Below are 17,861 nucleotides of genomic sequence, written 5' to 3' on the forward strand. Positions count from 1 at the left end.
GTTTTCCTTTGAGCTCACACGAAGGAACTAACTTCATACCCAACTGTGTCAATGGTGAGTAAAAACAAGGATCCAGTTGTGCCTGTGGAACCAAACTGGGACCAGCAGCACACACACACACACACACACACACACACACACACACACATACACGAGGCAAAGCAGAGACTAAGGCCCACACTGTCAGCAAATGACTCAGAAACTGCACAAGCTCCCACTGAGTGGGAAAATACCTATAGTCAGCCTTCAGCTTGTCATTTTACCATGTAATGGGAGTCTCAACTTGGATGAAAAAACACATGAATATTTTGTTCTGACTAAGCACAGGTTTCCCCGTGCACCTCAGCTCTGCCAGGGCAGTGGGCACACGACACCCACGCTGCAGCAAGCGGGGAGGGAGTGACTGTGATTTCCTTCTCCACCAGCTCTGCACTTTGTTTCTAACACAAACCAGCTGAATTAACCAAAAGAAAGGAAAAATCTTTGTTGATTTTTTTTTTTTTATCTTATACTTCCCAGAGCAGCTCAGGGGAAAAACAACCTCTGTGGAAGCCAAGTATTAGAATCCTTATACAGAGAATGAATCAGGATGATTTTTATTGGTTTCCAATGAGATTGTGCTTGAAAACAAACAGTTGCTGTACGACTGACAACCCCCTCACTGTGTCAGAGAGCCAGAGATGTGAGAACATAGATGGGCTTTGTACAGCTGAGAACATGCTCCTTCATGGCTGCTGGGGACGATGCAGTTTGGTTAATGGGACATTTACATGTGCAAAAAAATGGACTACAAGCTAAACTGTATCGTAATCAGTTTGGTGGGGGGAGCAGGGAGAGCCCTACGACCTCCAAAACCGCTGAAAGCAGCTACAGCTGTTCCAGCCTCAGGGTGAAGAAGACACAACTGCAACAGGAGCTTCCCGCAGAAGAGCACCATTGTCTGCTGCCACCCGGGAATGAGAAAACCTGCCATAAATCACACAGCACATGACCCTTCCCCTGTCTGAGGCCGGGACAATTCCCGGCAGCAGCGAGCAGGCAGCACAGGCTGCCCGGAGCCCGCCCGTCAGCGGCACTCCAGCCAGGCTGATAACCTTGACAGAGCCACTTGCAAGATTACAGCCCAAGGATTTCCTACAAGCACATCTAGAGAGGAAAGACTAAGTACCAAGACTAATGCTTTTCATCTTCGGTTGCTGCCAGTGCTACGAGCTCAAACTCAAATTTGGGGCGCGCAGAGACGCGGTCGCGCTGCCACAGCCACTGAAAGCAAATGCTTTCCTCTAGCACTGATTGTTTCAGCTGAAGGGAAGCACGGACAAACACCTTTGTAAGGATTTAGCCACACATGACACGAGGCATTCTTTCACCTCATTTCTTCATTTCCATTGTCATGCAGTCTATATTCCAGAAGACCTAACCAGCTATGCCTACCTGGCAAGGGTAAACCTGTGCATCAGCACTGCTCTAGACGCCTGCAAGGGCAGCACAACACCTGAACAGACTGTATCCTTCCATCCCAGACAGGAACCAGCCCCAATTAGGATCACTGCTGCAATTCAGCCTGTTATCTGATCACACTTCACACACAATGACATACAGCTTGTCAACTTACTCCTTCCATTAAAAGCACTTCATGTTGTGAAATGCTACAATTAGTTTTTAGGCATCAGCTTCAATCCAGCTGCCTTTGCCCAGCAGCGAGAAGCCTCAGGGCTTCAAAGATACCCTCCCCTGAGAGGGGCCAGAAACACACCTGGAAGCACCTGATGAGCCTGAATGCAGGCAAAAAATTCAGAAGCACTTCAGGCTACACGACAGCAGATCCCAGAGCCTTAAAAAAAAACGCCTTGTGCCTGAAGTGTGATGGCTGTGGGTCTGTCACACGCCCTGCTATCTTCCATACGTGTTCCTGCACATAACACTCCCTGCACGGGCAGAGGTTATCCAAGACAAGACACAGCTGAAAGCCCAAGTCAGCCAAAGAGCCAGAACAAGCTGAGAGAGCCTTGTTTAGGTAAGGAAAAACCTGGAAAAAACGTGTCTTCCCGTCTGCTGCAGAAATCCACACGCACTTCCCCAGCCTTGAAAACACCTCACCGTGCCCCTGTCACTCAGAACTCCTTCCAATAGGACCAACCACATTTTAAAAGTTATTGGAAGGAGACGAGAAACATCCATCTGCTTGCTGAAAGGCAGCAGACGCAGGCAGCCTCCGAATCCAGACTTTAATTGAAACACTTTAATCTGCTGCCGCGGCCCCACATTCTCTGTATTCCCAGCAGTGCCGAGGCGTGCGCTCGGCTAATGGAGCTCTGACAGTCGTCCTGGGCCTGGCTCCCTGTCAAACCACTCCGGCCTCCAGCTCTGGGCCCACAGTCGCCTGCTGATACCCCACAGACTCCTTTTCTTCTAAACCATCTTCGAAACTCGATAATTAATGCACTATAACTGCATGAGACGCTTTAAGGAGCTGAAGGCAGAGCTTGCGACTGCCAAACCATACAGGAAAGTGGGAAACGTCGGGGAAAAGCTGAACTACAATGAAAACACCCAACTGGGCTGTCAATAAGTCACCTCCTGCATTGCACAACACTCAAATTCAGGCCAGTCACCTCATCCATCTGCAAATCAAGGTGATACACTCAATGCACGCAGATTGCTCCTGTGAGCAGGCCCTAGTTAGATGGCCAAGGCAGGACTTGGGAAGCTGCTCAGGCTCCCACTCCAGTCCCTGGCCAGATTCTCTCTGTGGCTCAGCTGAACTGCTTCAGGCTGTGCTGAATCACCCTCTGGACAAGCTGACCCCATCACTCCCATCCCAAGCCAGGTGAGCCACATCCCGTTGCAGCTGCACCTTCCAGCACGCCAGGGCACATTTTGTTCCTGCAGCCACATCCTCACGTTACTCGCCAGCTCCTTCACACAGATTCCCGGGAGCTCCAGCTCCTGACTCCCATGGGGAGCTTTCCCAGTGCCATGTTCACCTCTGACAGCCACCACCAACCCTGCCCATACCAGAGCCACTCCCGCACACACTCCAGCTGAAGGGCACGAGCCAACATTCATATTATACATTCTTTTCAAACCTCTGATGGCCAAAGGACTTTCAGGAAGAGCATCTGCACTCCTGCCATCAAGTTGTATCAACAATCAAAGCTACAAGGCCACAAACTGCAGGTTTGTGCCCACCTCCTCACAGTAAAGTCCTGCATGTCACAGGGGCTGGAGTCACTCCCAACACATCTGTACTACAAAGGACCAGCTCTTTGCTGCAGTTCTCATGCTATGAGAACCCCACTCCCAAACTCCAGCTGGCTGGAGATTGTCCCCAAGATGCAGAGGATAACCAGAGGCAACAGCAACATTTCACTGTGACCAGGACATGGGCTCTGCAAGAACCAAACACCTCAAGGTAACACCAGGCAAGGTACAACGGGATCCACCTCGGTGCTGGGGCTGCTCCAGGATCTCCTGCCCATGCTCTGACGTGCAGAGCAGAGCTCAGCTCAGCTCCCCCCACACACGCTGGGCTATTTTTGAGCTCAACGTGTCAGTTCCACTGGCCGTGGGAGTTTGTTTGTGTGGGTTAGCATGATTCGACTACTTTGAAACTTGGCTGAAGCCACATAATTCCCTTTTTATGAAGCCCCTTTGATGGCCATTTAGCAGAGAGGGCAAGGTTTAGCCTCAACTAGAGAGACTTGGGGTCAGAACTACTAGAAAAAGACACATAATGACTAATAATGAATCAGCCTTCAGTGGTTTCTTCATCTAAGTGTTAACACAGCGTATTAAACCCCTGGACTGGGATCAGCAGAAAGGCCTTGGCTGCACTAAATGGATACAATGGTTTAACTAGAGAATCTCCAAATTGCTCTATTTAAACCCTGCAAGCTCCAAAAGGAGACACTGGAGCCAGTTTAACCCTTGCTCGTGTATGTTCAGCTGAAAGCAACAACTTGCTGTGCAGTTGACGGTGGGACTGACGACGGTGGGACCCATCATGCTCACAATTCTCATGAGTATCTCTTCAGCCAGGGAGAACTTCCACCACAAACGGTGAATTCTACTCTGCTGGCAACGCTGGAGCAACTTCCCAAAGCTTTCCTTTCATGGGGAAAACACACAGTTGTTATGCAATCGTGTTGATGAGAGCAAGAAGGGGCAAGCTGCTGGGGCAGCACATTGCCACAGCCATTGCACAAGGCTGATACAAGAGCCAGCGAGAGGAAAAAGGAGCTTAGTGCTGCTTCCCCGTGAAAATGTCTAATACCCAAGGAGCCCAGTCTCCCAGCAACACACTGCCATTTCCTTATTTCCCTCTCACGTAATTCCTCCTTCAAACACAAATGAGGAGACAGCTTCTAGAAACCCTCATTAGGCCTCTGCAGCATTCACAAAACCTCTGTGAGACCCTCCAGGAAAAGAGACACCGACCCCTGTTTGTGTCACAGCCTCTTCCCACTCCTGTCAGTGGCTTTTCCTCACAGGGGCAGTTTCTGTACCTGCCCAAAGATGCCATCACCTTGTTGATCAAGGTTTGCTTCACCTTCTCTCCTGTCGTAGCAGCTCCAAAGCTCCTGCCCAGCAAACCTTTGGGAGGAAGGGACACTGGACAGGAGGTGGGAAGCAGCCAGGTTGAAGAGGTACAAAAGATGTACCCCCCTCATGTTCCAATTAAGCTAATAACCACACAGCTCAGAAGCAGGTATTAATTATCTTGGCTCTTTCAGACTATTCCTCCTGCCCAAATAGGCTCAGGGCAGGTGCCACAGGTCCACTAGTTCACCCTGCTCACAGTGACCTGGCTGTCCTGGCCCCATTTATACCTGTTGGTACTCCCTGAGAAGCAGCCTGGTCTCCAACTCAATCGTGCTCTGGCATTAATCTCTTGGTAATCAAATGTTATTTGCTACAGCAAGAGAAATGCTGTAATGAAACATAAAATGTCAGTACTTCAGCCCACAGTTGATAAAGGCAATGCCTCTGTGAGGTTTTAGGAAATACTCCCTCTTATCCCCACTGTGGCAACTCTGCTTTGCCAAAGTTCCTTTCTAGCTTTTAGGCTTTTACTAAATCTCCCCACCAAAGGAGAACTAAAATACAACTCTCCTGCAGCACACAGGCAAGGAGAACAAAGGCCCTGTGAGCAGCAGGATAATGCTGCCTGCGGAATTAGCCATCCACAGCCATTGGCTTTCCTCATGGCCATGAGAAACAACCACCAGGACGGGTGAAGCACCAACAAACGCCGCAAAAGAAAAGGAAAATGATCACAGAAAGGTGACCAGGCGAGGCCCTCGCACAGGTCATTGCGAAACGTGCGGCACCGGCACTGAACAATTCCACTTGACACGAGGACGATGAGTCACGGCACGGGGCTTATCACACGGGCACGCTGCTGGAGGGAGCAATCCACAGTCATCCCAGAGCCACGTGCCTCGCTGCCACACGCCGGGGATCGGGAGGAGCAGGACACAGCAGCCACCGAGGCTTTTCCACCCACCGGGCTGAGCGCGCTCTGCACGTGAGGAGAGAAATCCAGGCAGGTTCTCGTTGGGCCCCCAGAGTGTGCCAAGCCAAACCCAGTGACCCATGAAGTCTACCAGCCCACTTCTTATCCTGGGTTTAAGTGCCACAGTGCCCACCTCCAAGAACTCCGGTGCAAAATGTGTTCTGCTGATGACTCCAACTCACCCAAAGACAAACCACAGAAACTAAGCCTGTTCTCTCATGGAAGGGAACATCCCCTCCAAGTCAGAGCAGAGCTGCCTCCCATTCTCCAGGAAAAGCTTAGCTCCTTAAAAACCTACAAAAAAAATCAGCTCGATTCCAGCCTTTCTCCAGTTGCTCCTGTGCTGAGAGAAGGGCTGTGTTCTGCCGAGGACTAAAGCATCATGGATTTGGGTTACTATCCACTAAAAGAACTCCAGGTACCCCCTTTAACAGGATCCCACTACACACAGTCAGTGAAACCTGCTCTGAGCTTTGCTCCCTACCAGCTATTATTGAAAATAACTCAGAAGTGGACAACCAGCCTGGAAGAAGCTAAGGCAGCACAGCGGGAAGATCACGGCACTTGGGAGGGAGCTGTGTTCTCCCAGGACTGTCAATTCCAATCTCCACCAGAAAAATGGGAGTGAAAATGACTCCTCATCTCCCAACGAAATGCCTCATATGAGTGCAGTGCAGCCACAGCAGGAACACAGCACTCCACACTCCAGCTGGGTCTCCTGTCTCCGAGATGGTGCAAGGGAAGGAACAAGGACAGCAGGGAGCTCTCAACACTGCCCAGCAGCCACAGTGGTCCCTCTCCTCCCTCCTCATCCCCAGCAGCTCCTGAAGTCTGAAACGGAGCATCCAAAGAGCACAATCTGTGCTCCACGGTGCACTCATGAAGTCCTCTCTGTGAACATTCCCTGACCAGCCCTTATGAAAAAATGTGGCATTAAAAACAACCCCAGCGCCTGAACAGAGCTGGAATTCTAATGAAGTCACTTGGATGATTTATAAATGGAAATTCTGTGGAAAACAATTCATTCAGCGGGTCACTCAGAAGATTTTTAGCACAGAAGCAAGAAAGGGTTTCTTGTGAAAGATGAGAAGAGACAAAGGCGAGGGGGACAGGAGGGAGCATGCAGCAAGATATCCTGCAGGTGCCCAATTCACCCCAGTCAGAGCAGCACCTCCAGCTCCTGCCCAGCCACCGGAGCAGCTCTGACAGAGCACAAGAGTCCAACTTTGCATGGGCAGGGACTGAATGTAAATTGCTGCCTTGGTTAATACGTAAATTGCCGACTGTTCCCTTCTATTCCATCAGCTCCAGCAGAGACAATTATGAATACAGGCCTCCTGCCCTTTGGGATGATTAACATTCCCCTTCCTCAGTGTCCCCAGCACTGCTGACCCACATTCAGCTCCTGAAATGCAGTTCTATGTAAACTGCAACGTTCGGTGTCAGCAGAATGTGCCAGCCCAGCGGGGCCAGGCACACACAGCTCACGCTCTCCTCCTCTCCCTAAATAAACGCGGTGCTCAACTTCCAAAGGGCCAGGAAAATCCCAGTCCTTTAATATCAGACCAGGCACCGAACTACTCCCTCGCTTCTCTTTTAAGGGAAAAGGGGACACAAGCCAGGAATGCTCAGGCTGTTATCTCCAACTGTCATGTCAAAGTCCACTTGACCTGGTACATGTCCATCGGAAAGGAAAACAGGCTCCAACACCTAATCAATAGACCACCTTTAATTCCAGGCTCAGCAATGGACACCAGCCTACACCGTCATTAATTTCACCTCCTGGAAGAGGCCCAAAAACACAGGGTACAATCTATTTCCAAGCTCACACAGACATTCACAGCGGAATTCCTTCTGAGACACCGGACGAGCGCGGTTCCCAAGGAGGGGCCGTGACGAGCAAACCAGCTTTTCTCTAAGAGAATGTGACACGGGGTCAAGTTTGTGCAGGGATTTGGTGGCTATATTTGAACTGCCCGGTTCTCCTACGCAGCCACTACTGGGAGAGAGGGATCACCTCAGGAAGGGACTGCCAGCACACACAGCAACGGGGCTTCATTTGCGTTCTGTGATCAAAGAATTCTTTCAGATCCCTAAATGGGACCGTTTTGCCAAGGTTTTGCTTGCTTCCAAGTTGTTTCCATTAAGTGTTAAAAGTGTAACTGTGATGAAGACAAGCTCGCAGTAGCATTATTTTGTATTCCTGCTGCCAGTCGAAAATGCCTTCCCATACGGATTTGTCCTTTCCAACACATTTCTGACACCTCCCCTCTAACCTCCTGAATCCCAGAGCCTGAACCAAGCAGCTCCTCTCTCCTTTCCTACTCCTTTCCCAGAGCCAACACCAACAGTCCTGTCAACGAAGGAAAAGTACTGAACCCACAGTGCTCTGGGTTTGCAGGCAGAATCCAATCCACTCGCTCGCACTCCTCTCCACAGGCTGGGATTTGAAAGGAAACCCGACCTCGGAGTTGAGAAAGCTTCCAGGTCAAGTTTCAGCTCCAAGCTATCCCAGCTCAGTGGAACAGATGGCAGTTGTTCCAGCACAGGTATTTCCCCGGGCTCGGGGAGCCCTTGGAGCTCAGAGGGACAGGATCTCCTCAGAGCAGGCTAACGTGTCACACTCCAACCCACCACACACTCCAGAGCCCACCAGCACCTCACCAACCCACCAGAAAGGAGCTGTGCTGCTTCCCAAGGCCCACAGCCCGCCCTCGGTCACCCCAGGGCAGCAGGAATGAGTGTACACTGCTGTTAAGCAAAGCACAAGTTTTCCAAGCTTAGCATCCTCTTCCATCACCCACAAACGACCTGCAAAATCCAGCCTTGGCCCTGCCAATGCGGGACATGATTCCCAGACAAAACTTTAGTGCATTCTTCAGACAAAATCAACTATTTCCATGCAGAACGTGGTCTCTGCTTTGGTATTTTGCAAACTTCAGAGTCAGCACCATTGAAAAGAAACCTTGACCCAACGAGGGAGGCTGGAAACAGGAACAGGAAAACAGCTTGGAGCTGGATCACTGCTTTTTCAGGAGTGTTGTCCACTCAGGGGGATCATTGCACTCCAAGCACCTGAACCCATCACCCTGTTTCTATCAGCGAGGTTCAGGTTTATCAGGGGGAGAACAACAGCACAGAACAGCTGAAGTGCAGGTTAAATTGTGGCATCGAGCACTTGGAGGCACAGAAAGAGCCGTCAGGGCAGGCAAATACAGCCCAGCCCTGAAAAGAACTGTCCAGGAGGTGCAATAACCGATTTTTAAGCAGCCCCTGCAATGACTCTCACTTTGTTCCCCGGGCTCAGAGCCGGAGCTCAGCAAACCCGCGCCACGGTCACTTTCCCCTCGTGTTTCCACGCAATGTCACCGGGAAACTGACCAGGGAAACTGACCAGGGAAACTGACCAGGGAAATCGACCAGGGAAACTGACCAGGGAAACTGACCAGGGAAACTGACCAGGGAAATCGACCAGGGAAACTGACCAGGGAAACTGACCAGGGAAACTGACCAGGGAAACTGACCAGGGAAACTGACCAGGGAAATCGATCAGGGAAACTGACCAGGGAAACTGACCAGGGAAACTGACCAGGGACACCCCCGGGCAGCCCCTGCGGCGCCTCCCGGGAGCCCCGAGCGGGGCTGTGCCCACGGCCTGTCCGCTGCCTCCCCAGCGCTGCCCCGCTCCCATCCTGCTGCAGTTCCCGGGCAGGATTCCGGTGTGGCACTGGTGCATGCAGGAAGACGAACCCTCTCGGGGAGCTCGGTGTCACGGGCGGAATCACGAGCACAGCGCCGGTGCCGCGGATCTCCCGCCGCGTCCCAGGGCTCGCCCGCACCCGGATCCACGCGGAGCTCCCGCCGCGCTCCGGGGCTCACCTGGGAGCGCGGCCGCACCTGGATCCACCTGGATGCGCCGCTCCCTCGGGAGGCCCTTCCTGCGGTTTCTCACGGCCCTGGGAACGCTCGGCCACGATCGTTCTCTCCCCGCTTCGGTAAGAAACGACCTGCCCCCCGCCCCACCTCCGCGTCCCCCCCGGCTCCAGGGGCGCATCCCGGGTACCGCGGGCGCATCCCCCCCGCTCCACCTCCACGTTATCCCGGCGCGGCGGGGACCCGCGGGGACACCCCGCTGACAGCGGCCCCGGGCCCGCCCGGCCCCGGGGGAGCTCGCGGCCACCCCCCCGCCGCCCTCCGCACCCGCCCGGGGGGTGCGCGCCGGGCTCACCTTGGCGCGGGTCACCAGGTGCGTGGCGAGCTTCACCACGGCGAAGTTGCCCTTGCCGATGGTGCGCTCGATCTCGTAGTAGCCGATGCGGGCGGGCCCGGGGGGCCGCGGGGGCGGCGGGGCCGGGGAGAGCCGGGGGGCCGCGGGGGGACCCCCCGCTCCGCCGCCGCCGCCGCCTCCTCCCGCAGCCGCCGCCGCCGCCATCTTGTCGCGCGGAGCGAACCCCCCCCGCGGGGCTGCGGCACCGCGTGAGCTCATCCGCGGGGGGGCGCCGGGGGGGCGGCCGCTGCCATGGCAACGGGGGCGGGGCCCCGGCGTCACGGCTGACGTCAGCGGCGCGCGGCGCCCCCGCGCGGCCGACGGAGGGAGCGCGACGGACGGTTTTGGGGAGAAACCCACAGGGAACGGGATTCTTGGTGCCCGTGACGTCACTGCGTCACGGACCGCGCTCCCGAGCCTCGCCCCGGCGGGGAGAGAGACGTCGAAGAGCGGTGAAGTGACGTCACGGCCGCGGGGCGGGAGGCGCCGCGGTTTTGGGGGGAAACCCCGCGAGGAAACGGGGCGAAGAGAGATGGGGGAGACCCGCCAGTCGGGGAGGAAACTTGTTTTCGTGACATCGCTGCGTTAGGGACACCCCTCCTCTCGGCAGCGTGACGTCACGGGGCGGCACGATTACGTCATGGGGCGAAACGCTACAAGCTCTCTCTCCTCGTGACGTCACTCCCCGCGGGGACATCAGACAGACAGACAGACACACACACACACATATACACGGGGACACGGGGCCGGGTCGCGCCTCCCCTCCGGGATGGCGGTGTGACGTCACAGTGCCGTGCAATGACGTCATTCCGGGGCGGGCGGGACTTCCCCTGGCGCGCGGGGCGGAAGCGGAAGCGGCGGCGCGGGCGGCGCAGGCGCGCGGGGCCGAGCGCAGGGGACGCGCCCGCCATGGAGTCGCGGGGGAAGGAGCCGCAGCCGCCGTGAGTGCGGGGGGCACCCGCGGGGAGGGCCCGGCGCGGCGGGGACGTGGCGGAGCACCGGCGCGGGGAGCGCGGGGAGCGGGAGGGAGCGGAGCGCGGCGCGGAGGGAGCCGCCCCGCTGAGCCCAGCCCGCCGCGGTGGGTGTGAGCCCATCGTCCCGCGGCTCCTCCCGCGGCAATTCCCGCGGGATCCACAGGGACGGTGAGGGGTCTGGAGCGTCTCCCGTGCGGGAGCTGGGCCTGGTTAGTCCGGAGAAAAGACTGAGCGTGGATGCCATCGGGCCACACAGGTACCTCCCGGGGGTGCTCAGAGCGCGGTGCCACGCTCTGTTCGGCGTCACGGCCACAATCCGAACCAAACCATGAGGAAGCACTTCTTTCCAGAGCGCTGGAACGGCTGCCCAGGGAGGCCGTGGAGTGTCCCTCTCTGGAGACCTCCCAAGCCCACCTGGATGTGCTCCTATGTCACCTGCTCCAGGTGGCCCTGCCTTGGACAGGGCGATCCCCAGAGGTGCCTTCCAGCCCCAGCCATTCTGTGATTCTGGGATCAATCCCGCTGCTCCTGGAGCCAGATTATCCACCTGGGCTGTGGAGCTCAGTGGCTGTAAGCTGGATCTCTGGGCATTAATAGGGGCTAATCCCCAAAGTATCCGTGTTTGCTGTCAGGTTATTAAAGCTCAGGTGTGGGTCTGCAGAGCATCCTTGGAGCTGGCCTTTATTTTCCAATCCATGGCTCCAGGGGGAATGCCAGATGCATGGAATAACATCCCTGTTGTTGTTGTCAGCCAACCACCAGCACGCACAGGAACTGTGGATGTCAGGAAGGGCAGTGTTTTCCAGCAGCCAGGCAGCCCTTATTCCCCAGCCATGGCACTGCTGGAAGCAGCTGGTGTGGGAACTGTTCTTTCCACAGGAACAGGATGGGCATGGGGGACTCCAACCCGGCAGCAGTGCCACATGCCGCTGAGGACATCCAGGGGGATGACAGGTGGATGTCACAGGTGAGGCTGGAGGGGCACAGGGAGCCCTGGGAGGGGGGATCCCCATCCCTGGTCACACTTGTGACCCTGAGGCCACAACAGCCCAGTTGTGTGTTCTACCTGTGTGTCCTGTCACGATAGAGCAAGGGAGGAGGGGTCTGGAGCATCTCTCTGATGGGGAGGGACTGTGGGAGCTGGGCCTGCTTAGTCCAGAGAAGACTGAGAGGGGATCTCATCCATCCCTATAAATGTCTCCAAGCAGTGCCAAGAGGAGGGTGGGTTAATGCAGGGAAGGGCACAGGGGAATGGCAGCAGGGGAGGCTGGCTGGGCAGCTGTCCCTGCCCTGCAGCAGGGATGGATGCCCAGTGGGAATTGCCACCATGCTGCTCCTCTCTCACAGCACAATCGGTTTGTCCTGGACTGCAAAGACAAGGAGCCCGACGTGCTCTTCGTGGGGGACTCCATGGTGCAGTTGCTACAGCAGTACGAGGTAGGGATGAAGGGGGGAGAAAAGTGGGCTGGAGGAGCTGGAGTGTGTCTCTCACTAACCCAGGAGCTGGTGATCACGTGCAATACTGATGATTCCCTCTGTTCCCGTTTCACTGCTGTCTCCCGAGGCGTTCCTGCCCTGCTTCCTGAAAGCAGTGCCTGGGCATGGCTTTACATGGCTGCTTGACCTCCCTGAGCTGTTTGTCTCCTTCTCTGGGGCCACGACCAGCTGCCTTCATTTTGGCACACATACAGAGCCCCTTGGCTCTCAGATTCCAGTCTCCCATCACATCCCCTGTGGGTGTCCCTGGTGTCCCCTACATTTAATCCCATAGAACTCAGGGTGCCTGAGGCATTGGCACACTGGCTTCTCCCTAAAACTGCTGGGGCAGAGAAGAGCAGTGGCTTTTTGGCTCTTGGGGCAAAGAAGAGCTCTGCTCCGTCGTGGTGGTGGCTGAGCAGCTTTGTTCTGCAAGAGCTGCTTCCCTTTGTTCTAGTTTTGTTACCTGGGGATGAAAAGGATTTAATCAGGTCACAGATTCCTTCTTTAGAGGCCCCGTGCCTAAGTCTGCAACAGATCAGCGCTCTGGGTCTCTGCTGAGTTGGGCAAATCACTGCTCAGGAAGTCTTCCCCTTTGTGCCAGGTCTGAGAGATTGAACATCAGCAGCTCTGTAAAGCCTCATCCTGTGTCTGAGTGCCCTTTGTGGAGTGAGTTTTGAGAGAAGAGCTCCCATTAGCTCAGTGTAGCATGTTCCCTTCACAGCCAGGATGCTGCTCTGAAACAGCACCTTGATTTCTGCTTACAGATATGGCGAGAGCTCTTCTCACCACTCCATGCACTGAATTTTGGGATTGGTGGAGACACCACGGGACATGTTCTATGGAGACTGAAGAACGGTGAACTGGAGAACATTAAACCCAAGGTATCAGCAGAGAACCCAACTGGGCAGCCCTGTGCTGACTGAGGGGAGACAGAGTGGGGCAGAACTCAGGGAGCAGATGGACTTTTTTGTCTGAGCACCTGCTGGCACTGGGTGCTCCAGGCATTGGGTTGTGTTTGGGAGCAGAGCAGGGGGGGAATGGCTTCAAACTGAAAGAGAGAATGGCCTTCCAACCCAGGCCATTGTGTGATTCTGTGATTTACCTGTGCCAGGTGTAGCTTGGAGTTGCAGCCACCTCTTGGGTCTGAGCTGTATCCATGCCCTCTGGAAAGGGATGAGAAGTATTCACTGCAGAGTTGGGGAAGATGTTCAGGTGTGCAGTGAAGGTCACCTGCCCTCTCTGCACCTGCTGTAGCAGCCCTGGACAGTGTCTTCCCCGAGAGCAGTGGGCAGTGCCTGCCCCAGGGCTAAACTCTGTCAGCCTGAGTTCAGCCTTAAGCCCAACCCTCCCTGCAGCTCACCAGCCACCGAAGATGTTTATGCAGGGATTTCAGGGTCATCAGCCCGTTAAAACTTGCTCTGGAAAAGCTGCAAGCATTCTTTTTTTTTTTTCCTCCTTGTAGGTCATTGTTGTTTGGGTTGGAACAAATAATCATGAAAACACAGCAGAAGAAGTAGCAGGGGGGATCGAGGCCATCGTGCGCCTGATAAACACCCAGCAGCCACAGGCCAAAGTCATTGTACTGGTACGTCTCCAGGAGCAGTCACTTTGTCTGTCCTCTGCTTTATGCCTCCCCTTGCCGGCTTGGCTTTGCAGGAGCCCTCCTTTGGCCCTTCCAGAGGTGGGTGGACTCATCCCATTAACTGTGCCACTCCGAAGTGTTGCTGAGGAGGTCCTGTGAGGGGAAGATAAGTGCCCAAATCCTAGTTGGCTTCCTTATCCTAACAGCTTAGCTGCTGCCTCTCTTGCTGAGGAGCTGAGCAATGGCAGGAAAAAAGCCCAAAAGAACAGAAGCTGTTATATTTAAAAATTAAAACAGGTGCCCTGCCAGTCACGCTTGTAGCTCATCTGCATTTCACACTAGGTTTGGACAGACAAATTCTGATTCAAGGGATGAGTTCCTCTTGTCACAGACATCCTGAATCTTGACAGGCAGCCCGAGCTGCAAGGGAAAGCAGGCCTCCTGTTGCCATCAGAGTCATGCAGAGCACTTTTTTTGCCTCCTTCTTGTGCCAGGGCCTGCTACCTCGTGGAGAGAAGCCAAACCCGCTGCGGCAGAAGAACGCCAAGGTGAACAACCTGCTCAAAGCCTCGCTGCCCAAGCTGCCCAACGTCCAGCTGCTGGACGTGGACGTGGGCTTCGTGCACTCGGATGGCACCATCTCCTACCACGACATGTTCGATTTCCTGCACCTGACGGGCGGGGGGTACGCCAAGGTCTGCAAGCCCCTCCACGAACTGATCATGCAGCTGCTGGAGGAGACCCCCGAGGAGAAACGAGCTGCCCTGGCCTGAGCCGCTGATGTCGGCGCCGAGAGCATCATCCAGCCCATCAGATCAGTTCTGTCACTGGCACTACAGAATCCTTCTTTCTTAAAGCACTTTCCATTATAGAATGTTACCGGATGTCCGTACCTAGTGTTTTGAGGGGGAAGGCTCGTGTTTAACTGGTCTTGTACGTACGAGGGCCGGCTTGGTTGGTTTTATTGCAGGAGGAAATTAGCTGAAGAAGAGTTTTACTTTTAAACCATTCCTCATTTACAACGAGAACAGGACTGTCACTCTGTGCCCCTCTCATGTCTTGTTGCTCTGTGGTTGTCCTAGAACCCCTTGTAGCCTGTCCGACACCGCGCCTGGCTCACCATTCCTGGCTGTAGCCATCGTGCTCTGTGTATTTGCCTGGGAACAAGAATCACATTCCACTTGCAAAAGCCAGAACAGATGCATTTTTCCAAACTCGGTCCCACCTTTTAGATGTTTGGGGGTTTTTTGGTTTTTTTTTTGTTTGTTGTTTGTTTTTTTTTTTTACTGGGGGATTTAAATGAAACGTGTTGTTTTCTCACTCCTTTCTGAAGCAGCATGAAACTGGAATTCAGAAATTTAAAGAAGCAAACAGTTACCTGAGCTCGTGCAACACTCCCAGGTGCTTGTCTCGTGCTTGTCTCCCCATGCCTGCTAGCCAGGGCACCTTCCCTCCCACGCAGCTCTCCCGGGGGCACCTTCCTTCCCTCCCACGCAGCTCTCCTGGGAACACTCCCGTTCGGGTGCTGCTGCTCTGCCCTGCTCCTGCTGCTTGTGGGGTCGCTGGCTTTTAGCAGTTGCTCAGTGTAGGATTTTAATGATCCAATAATCTGGCAGTCACTTCCTTGCTCCCTGGAACTGACAGACATCCCTCTGAGGTCCCTGCACCACAGGGCTCTTTGCGATGCTGTTCCTTGTTCCTTTTTTCTTTTTTTTTTTATCAAGTATGACTCTTACATCCCTTTTTTTCTAAAGCAGACCCACATGAACAGCCCCTGGCTGCAAGGCCCAAATCACTCTGAAGCTTTACAGATCCCAAGGTGTATATTTCTTTATTGCTACTGGTTTACTTGTATAAACATTTTATTTGAGCAACTACAGCCTCTTACAGTAACAAGTGAAGTTAAGGCGTAGCTTTCCCTGCCCTAGACACTGCTCCTCACCTCTAGCAAGGGAGCTGGAGGGGCAGGTGCCCCCCTAAGGGGCTGTGGCTAGGTGGGATTTTGGTTTGGTTTGTAGTTAGGAGGGCTTGTTTTAGTGAGACAGCCTTTCATTTAAAACTGAGAGGTTCTCTTTCAGAAAGAAACAGTTTGGACCCAAGAAGCCGGGCCCTGGATGAATTGATAACTTGCAAATTGATAACTATTTTAAACCTAGTCTCTTCCTCCCTGGCTTACCTGCTGGAGCTGGAGCTCAGTGGTGCCACACAGGCCTTGCTGGGTTTGTGCTTCCCGTGGGATCCACGTGCAGGTAAATCTGGGAGGAACAGAGAGCTTCCCTCTGTGTGCCGAGGGAGGTGCTCGGGTGTCAGGTCCTTGCTGAAGCCCATAGGTACTGTACATAGTCTGTCTGCCCTTTGCTGTAGCCAAGGGGCTGGTGTGTAACTCTGACCTAGCATTGAGGAATCCCCTAACGTCCCACCTCATCCCCCTCCTCCTGTAGATTTGATCATAGCAGGATTCCTGCCTGGATTGCATGCATAGTGTGTGTTTTGTTTCCAGTATATGTGATCTACACACAGATGAAGGAAAGGTGAAGTGTTCCCCTTGCCAGGATCAGACGCAGGGAGATGCAGAGTGCCATGGGAGAGGAGGGATCACATCCTGCCCCCATGATCCAGACCAGGGATGCTGCTCCCTGAGACTGGCTTTGCACTCGTGGCCTCGCAGGGCAGGCTTTGAGGGAACGCTGCTCACGCTTCCCGTAAGGTGCTGGCTGGAGAAATTGGGGAAGGGCAAGTGGAAAATCAGATGTTAAAAGTACACTGCAGTGGAGAGTTCCCGGGGAAGGGCTTATCCCACCCCCAGCCCCCTCAGGGAGCCAGGATAAAACTCAATCTACTCCCTGAGAGCTTTCCATCTCTCCAGGCTTGTGAGAAAAGGCAAGTGTGTGCTAGTTAATCTGTGCATCCCTGCTTCCCTTCCCGCTGCTGCTGCTGCATTTGGCTGAAGAGATGCTAACCAGGAATGTACTCCAGTAAAGCTCCGGCTTCTCCGCTCGGCACCCTGTGCCCGCTGTGAGTCAGCCCCTTTGGCAGGGTGCCGAGTGGACTGGGAGGCTTGGCAGGCTCCGGAGGCTCTGGAGTGTCACCAGGGAGGCTCTGCTGGCTCTGCTTTGGCTTGGCTTGCTGAGGTGCCACGCTCTGTGCTGGTTCAGTGCTCACGGCTCTGCTCCGTCCCTGGTGCTGGAGAGGGAGGACGGCGTCTTCTCCACTCAAACTTGGCTCTGCCTGGCAGGAAACTGCCCTGCTCACCTGAGAGGTGTTGTGAGCGAGAGGGTTCTGCCTCCTTGCTCACCTAGTGCTGAAAACCGAGTGCCTCGTGTGGGAAAGCTTCAATTCCAGCTCTGGATGTCCCTCGGGAGGGGCCTGTGCTGGAGCTAAGGGCTTCTCTAAGTGAGCATTCCCAGTTTGGTGTTTATTGCAGCAGAGAGGAAAACAAACAAACAGAAGATGTGAAATGACAGAGTCTTGTGAGGTGCGGGGCGGGAGGACGAGGCAGGATGGGAGCCATGAGGAGGAAGGCCTGTCCCTCCCCTCGCTGCCCACCCACCGCCCCGAGCCTCCCCCGGGACACAACCATTGTGATTCTGCTTTGGCAAAAATGCATCAGCTGGTAGAACTCACTGTTAGTGCATATTTCAATATAAATGTCAATGTTTCACCCACCGTGTCGCAGCCTGTGTGTGTGGGTGTGTGTGGGGGGGTGTGTGTGTGTGTACCTGCCGAGGTGTCTCCTGCCTCTGTCTCGGTCACTCTTGGTTGGTCTCCACGGGGCTGAGGAGGTGCTGCCAGACCTCCCACCGAGGGCCTTCCCTGGCCCTGGGAGCTGTGCTCAGCCAGATCCTTGCTCCTGATTTAATTCCTGCTTTCCCCCGCTCCGTTTGGGGCTTTTTCCTGTCTGTTTTTCCTCCTTTCTCCGTGCAGAGCTGAGGTCCTGTGAGTGCAGTGCTGCAGGTAAAGGGAACCGGTATTTCAGCCCTCGACAGGACATCGGCTTGTGTTCAACTGCCGAGTGGTTTCTCTCTAACAGCCCTGGAGCGA

General features: G+C 54.6%; 2 protein-coding genes across 6 annotated transcripts in view; one reads left to right on the plus strand and one right to left on the minus strand.

The window, feature by feature from the left end:
• SIK3 (SIK family kinase 3) overlaps nucleotides 1–9,950 on the minus strand; it is a 74,244-nt gene extending 64,294 nt beyond the window's left edge. The window contains 1 exon segment of the mRNA XM_032709457.1: nucleotides 9,747–9,950. Within this exon segment, the coding sequence (XP_032565348.1) occupies nucleotides 9,747–9,950 (204 nt within the window).
• On the plus strand, nucleotides 9,413–17,486 carry PAFAH1B2 (platelet activating factor acetylhydrolase 1b catalytic subunit 2). Of its 5 annotated transcripts, none has more exons than XM_032709461.1 (6): nucleotides 9,413–9,513; nucleotides 11,639–11,726; nucleotides 12,107–12,196; nucleotides 13,003–13,119; nucleotides 13,701–13,823; nucleotides 14,315–17,486. In XM_032709461.1, the coding sequence occupies exons 2-6, from the start codon at nucleotides 11,646–11,648 to the stop codon at nucleotides 14,591–14,593; spliced, it is 690 nt and encodes a 229-aa protein (XP_032565352.1). In that variant the 5' UTR covers nucleotides 9,413–9,513; nucleotides 11,639–11,645; the 3' UTR covers nucleotides 14,594–17,486. The 5 variants fall into 5 exon arrangements, with proteins under 5 accessions (XP_032565352.1, XP_032565354.1, XP_032565351.1 ...); XM_032709463.1 differs by lacking the exon at nucleotides 9,413–9,513 and adding an exon at nucleotides 9,746–9,764; XM_032709460.1 differs by lacking the exon at nucleotides 9,413–9,513 and adding an exon at nucleotides 10,124–10,237.
• Nucleotides 17,487–17,861: the final 375 nt, after the last annotated feature.

Source organism: Chiroxiphia lanceolata, chromosome 23 (assembly GCF_009829145.1).
Source record: "Chiroxiphia lanceolata isolate bChiLan1 chromosome 23, bChiLan1.pri, whole genome shotgun sequence".
Lineage (NCBI taxonomy): Eukaryota > Metazoa > Chordata > Aves > Passeriformes > Pipridae > Chiroxiphia > Chiroxiphia lanceolata.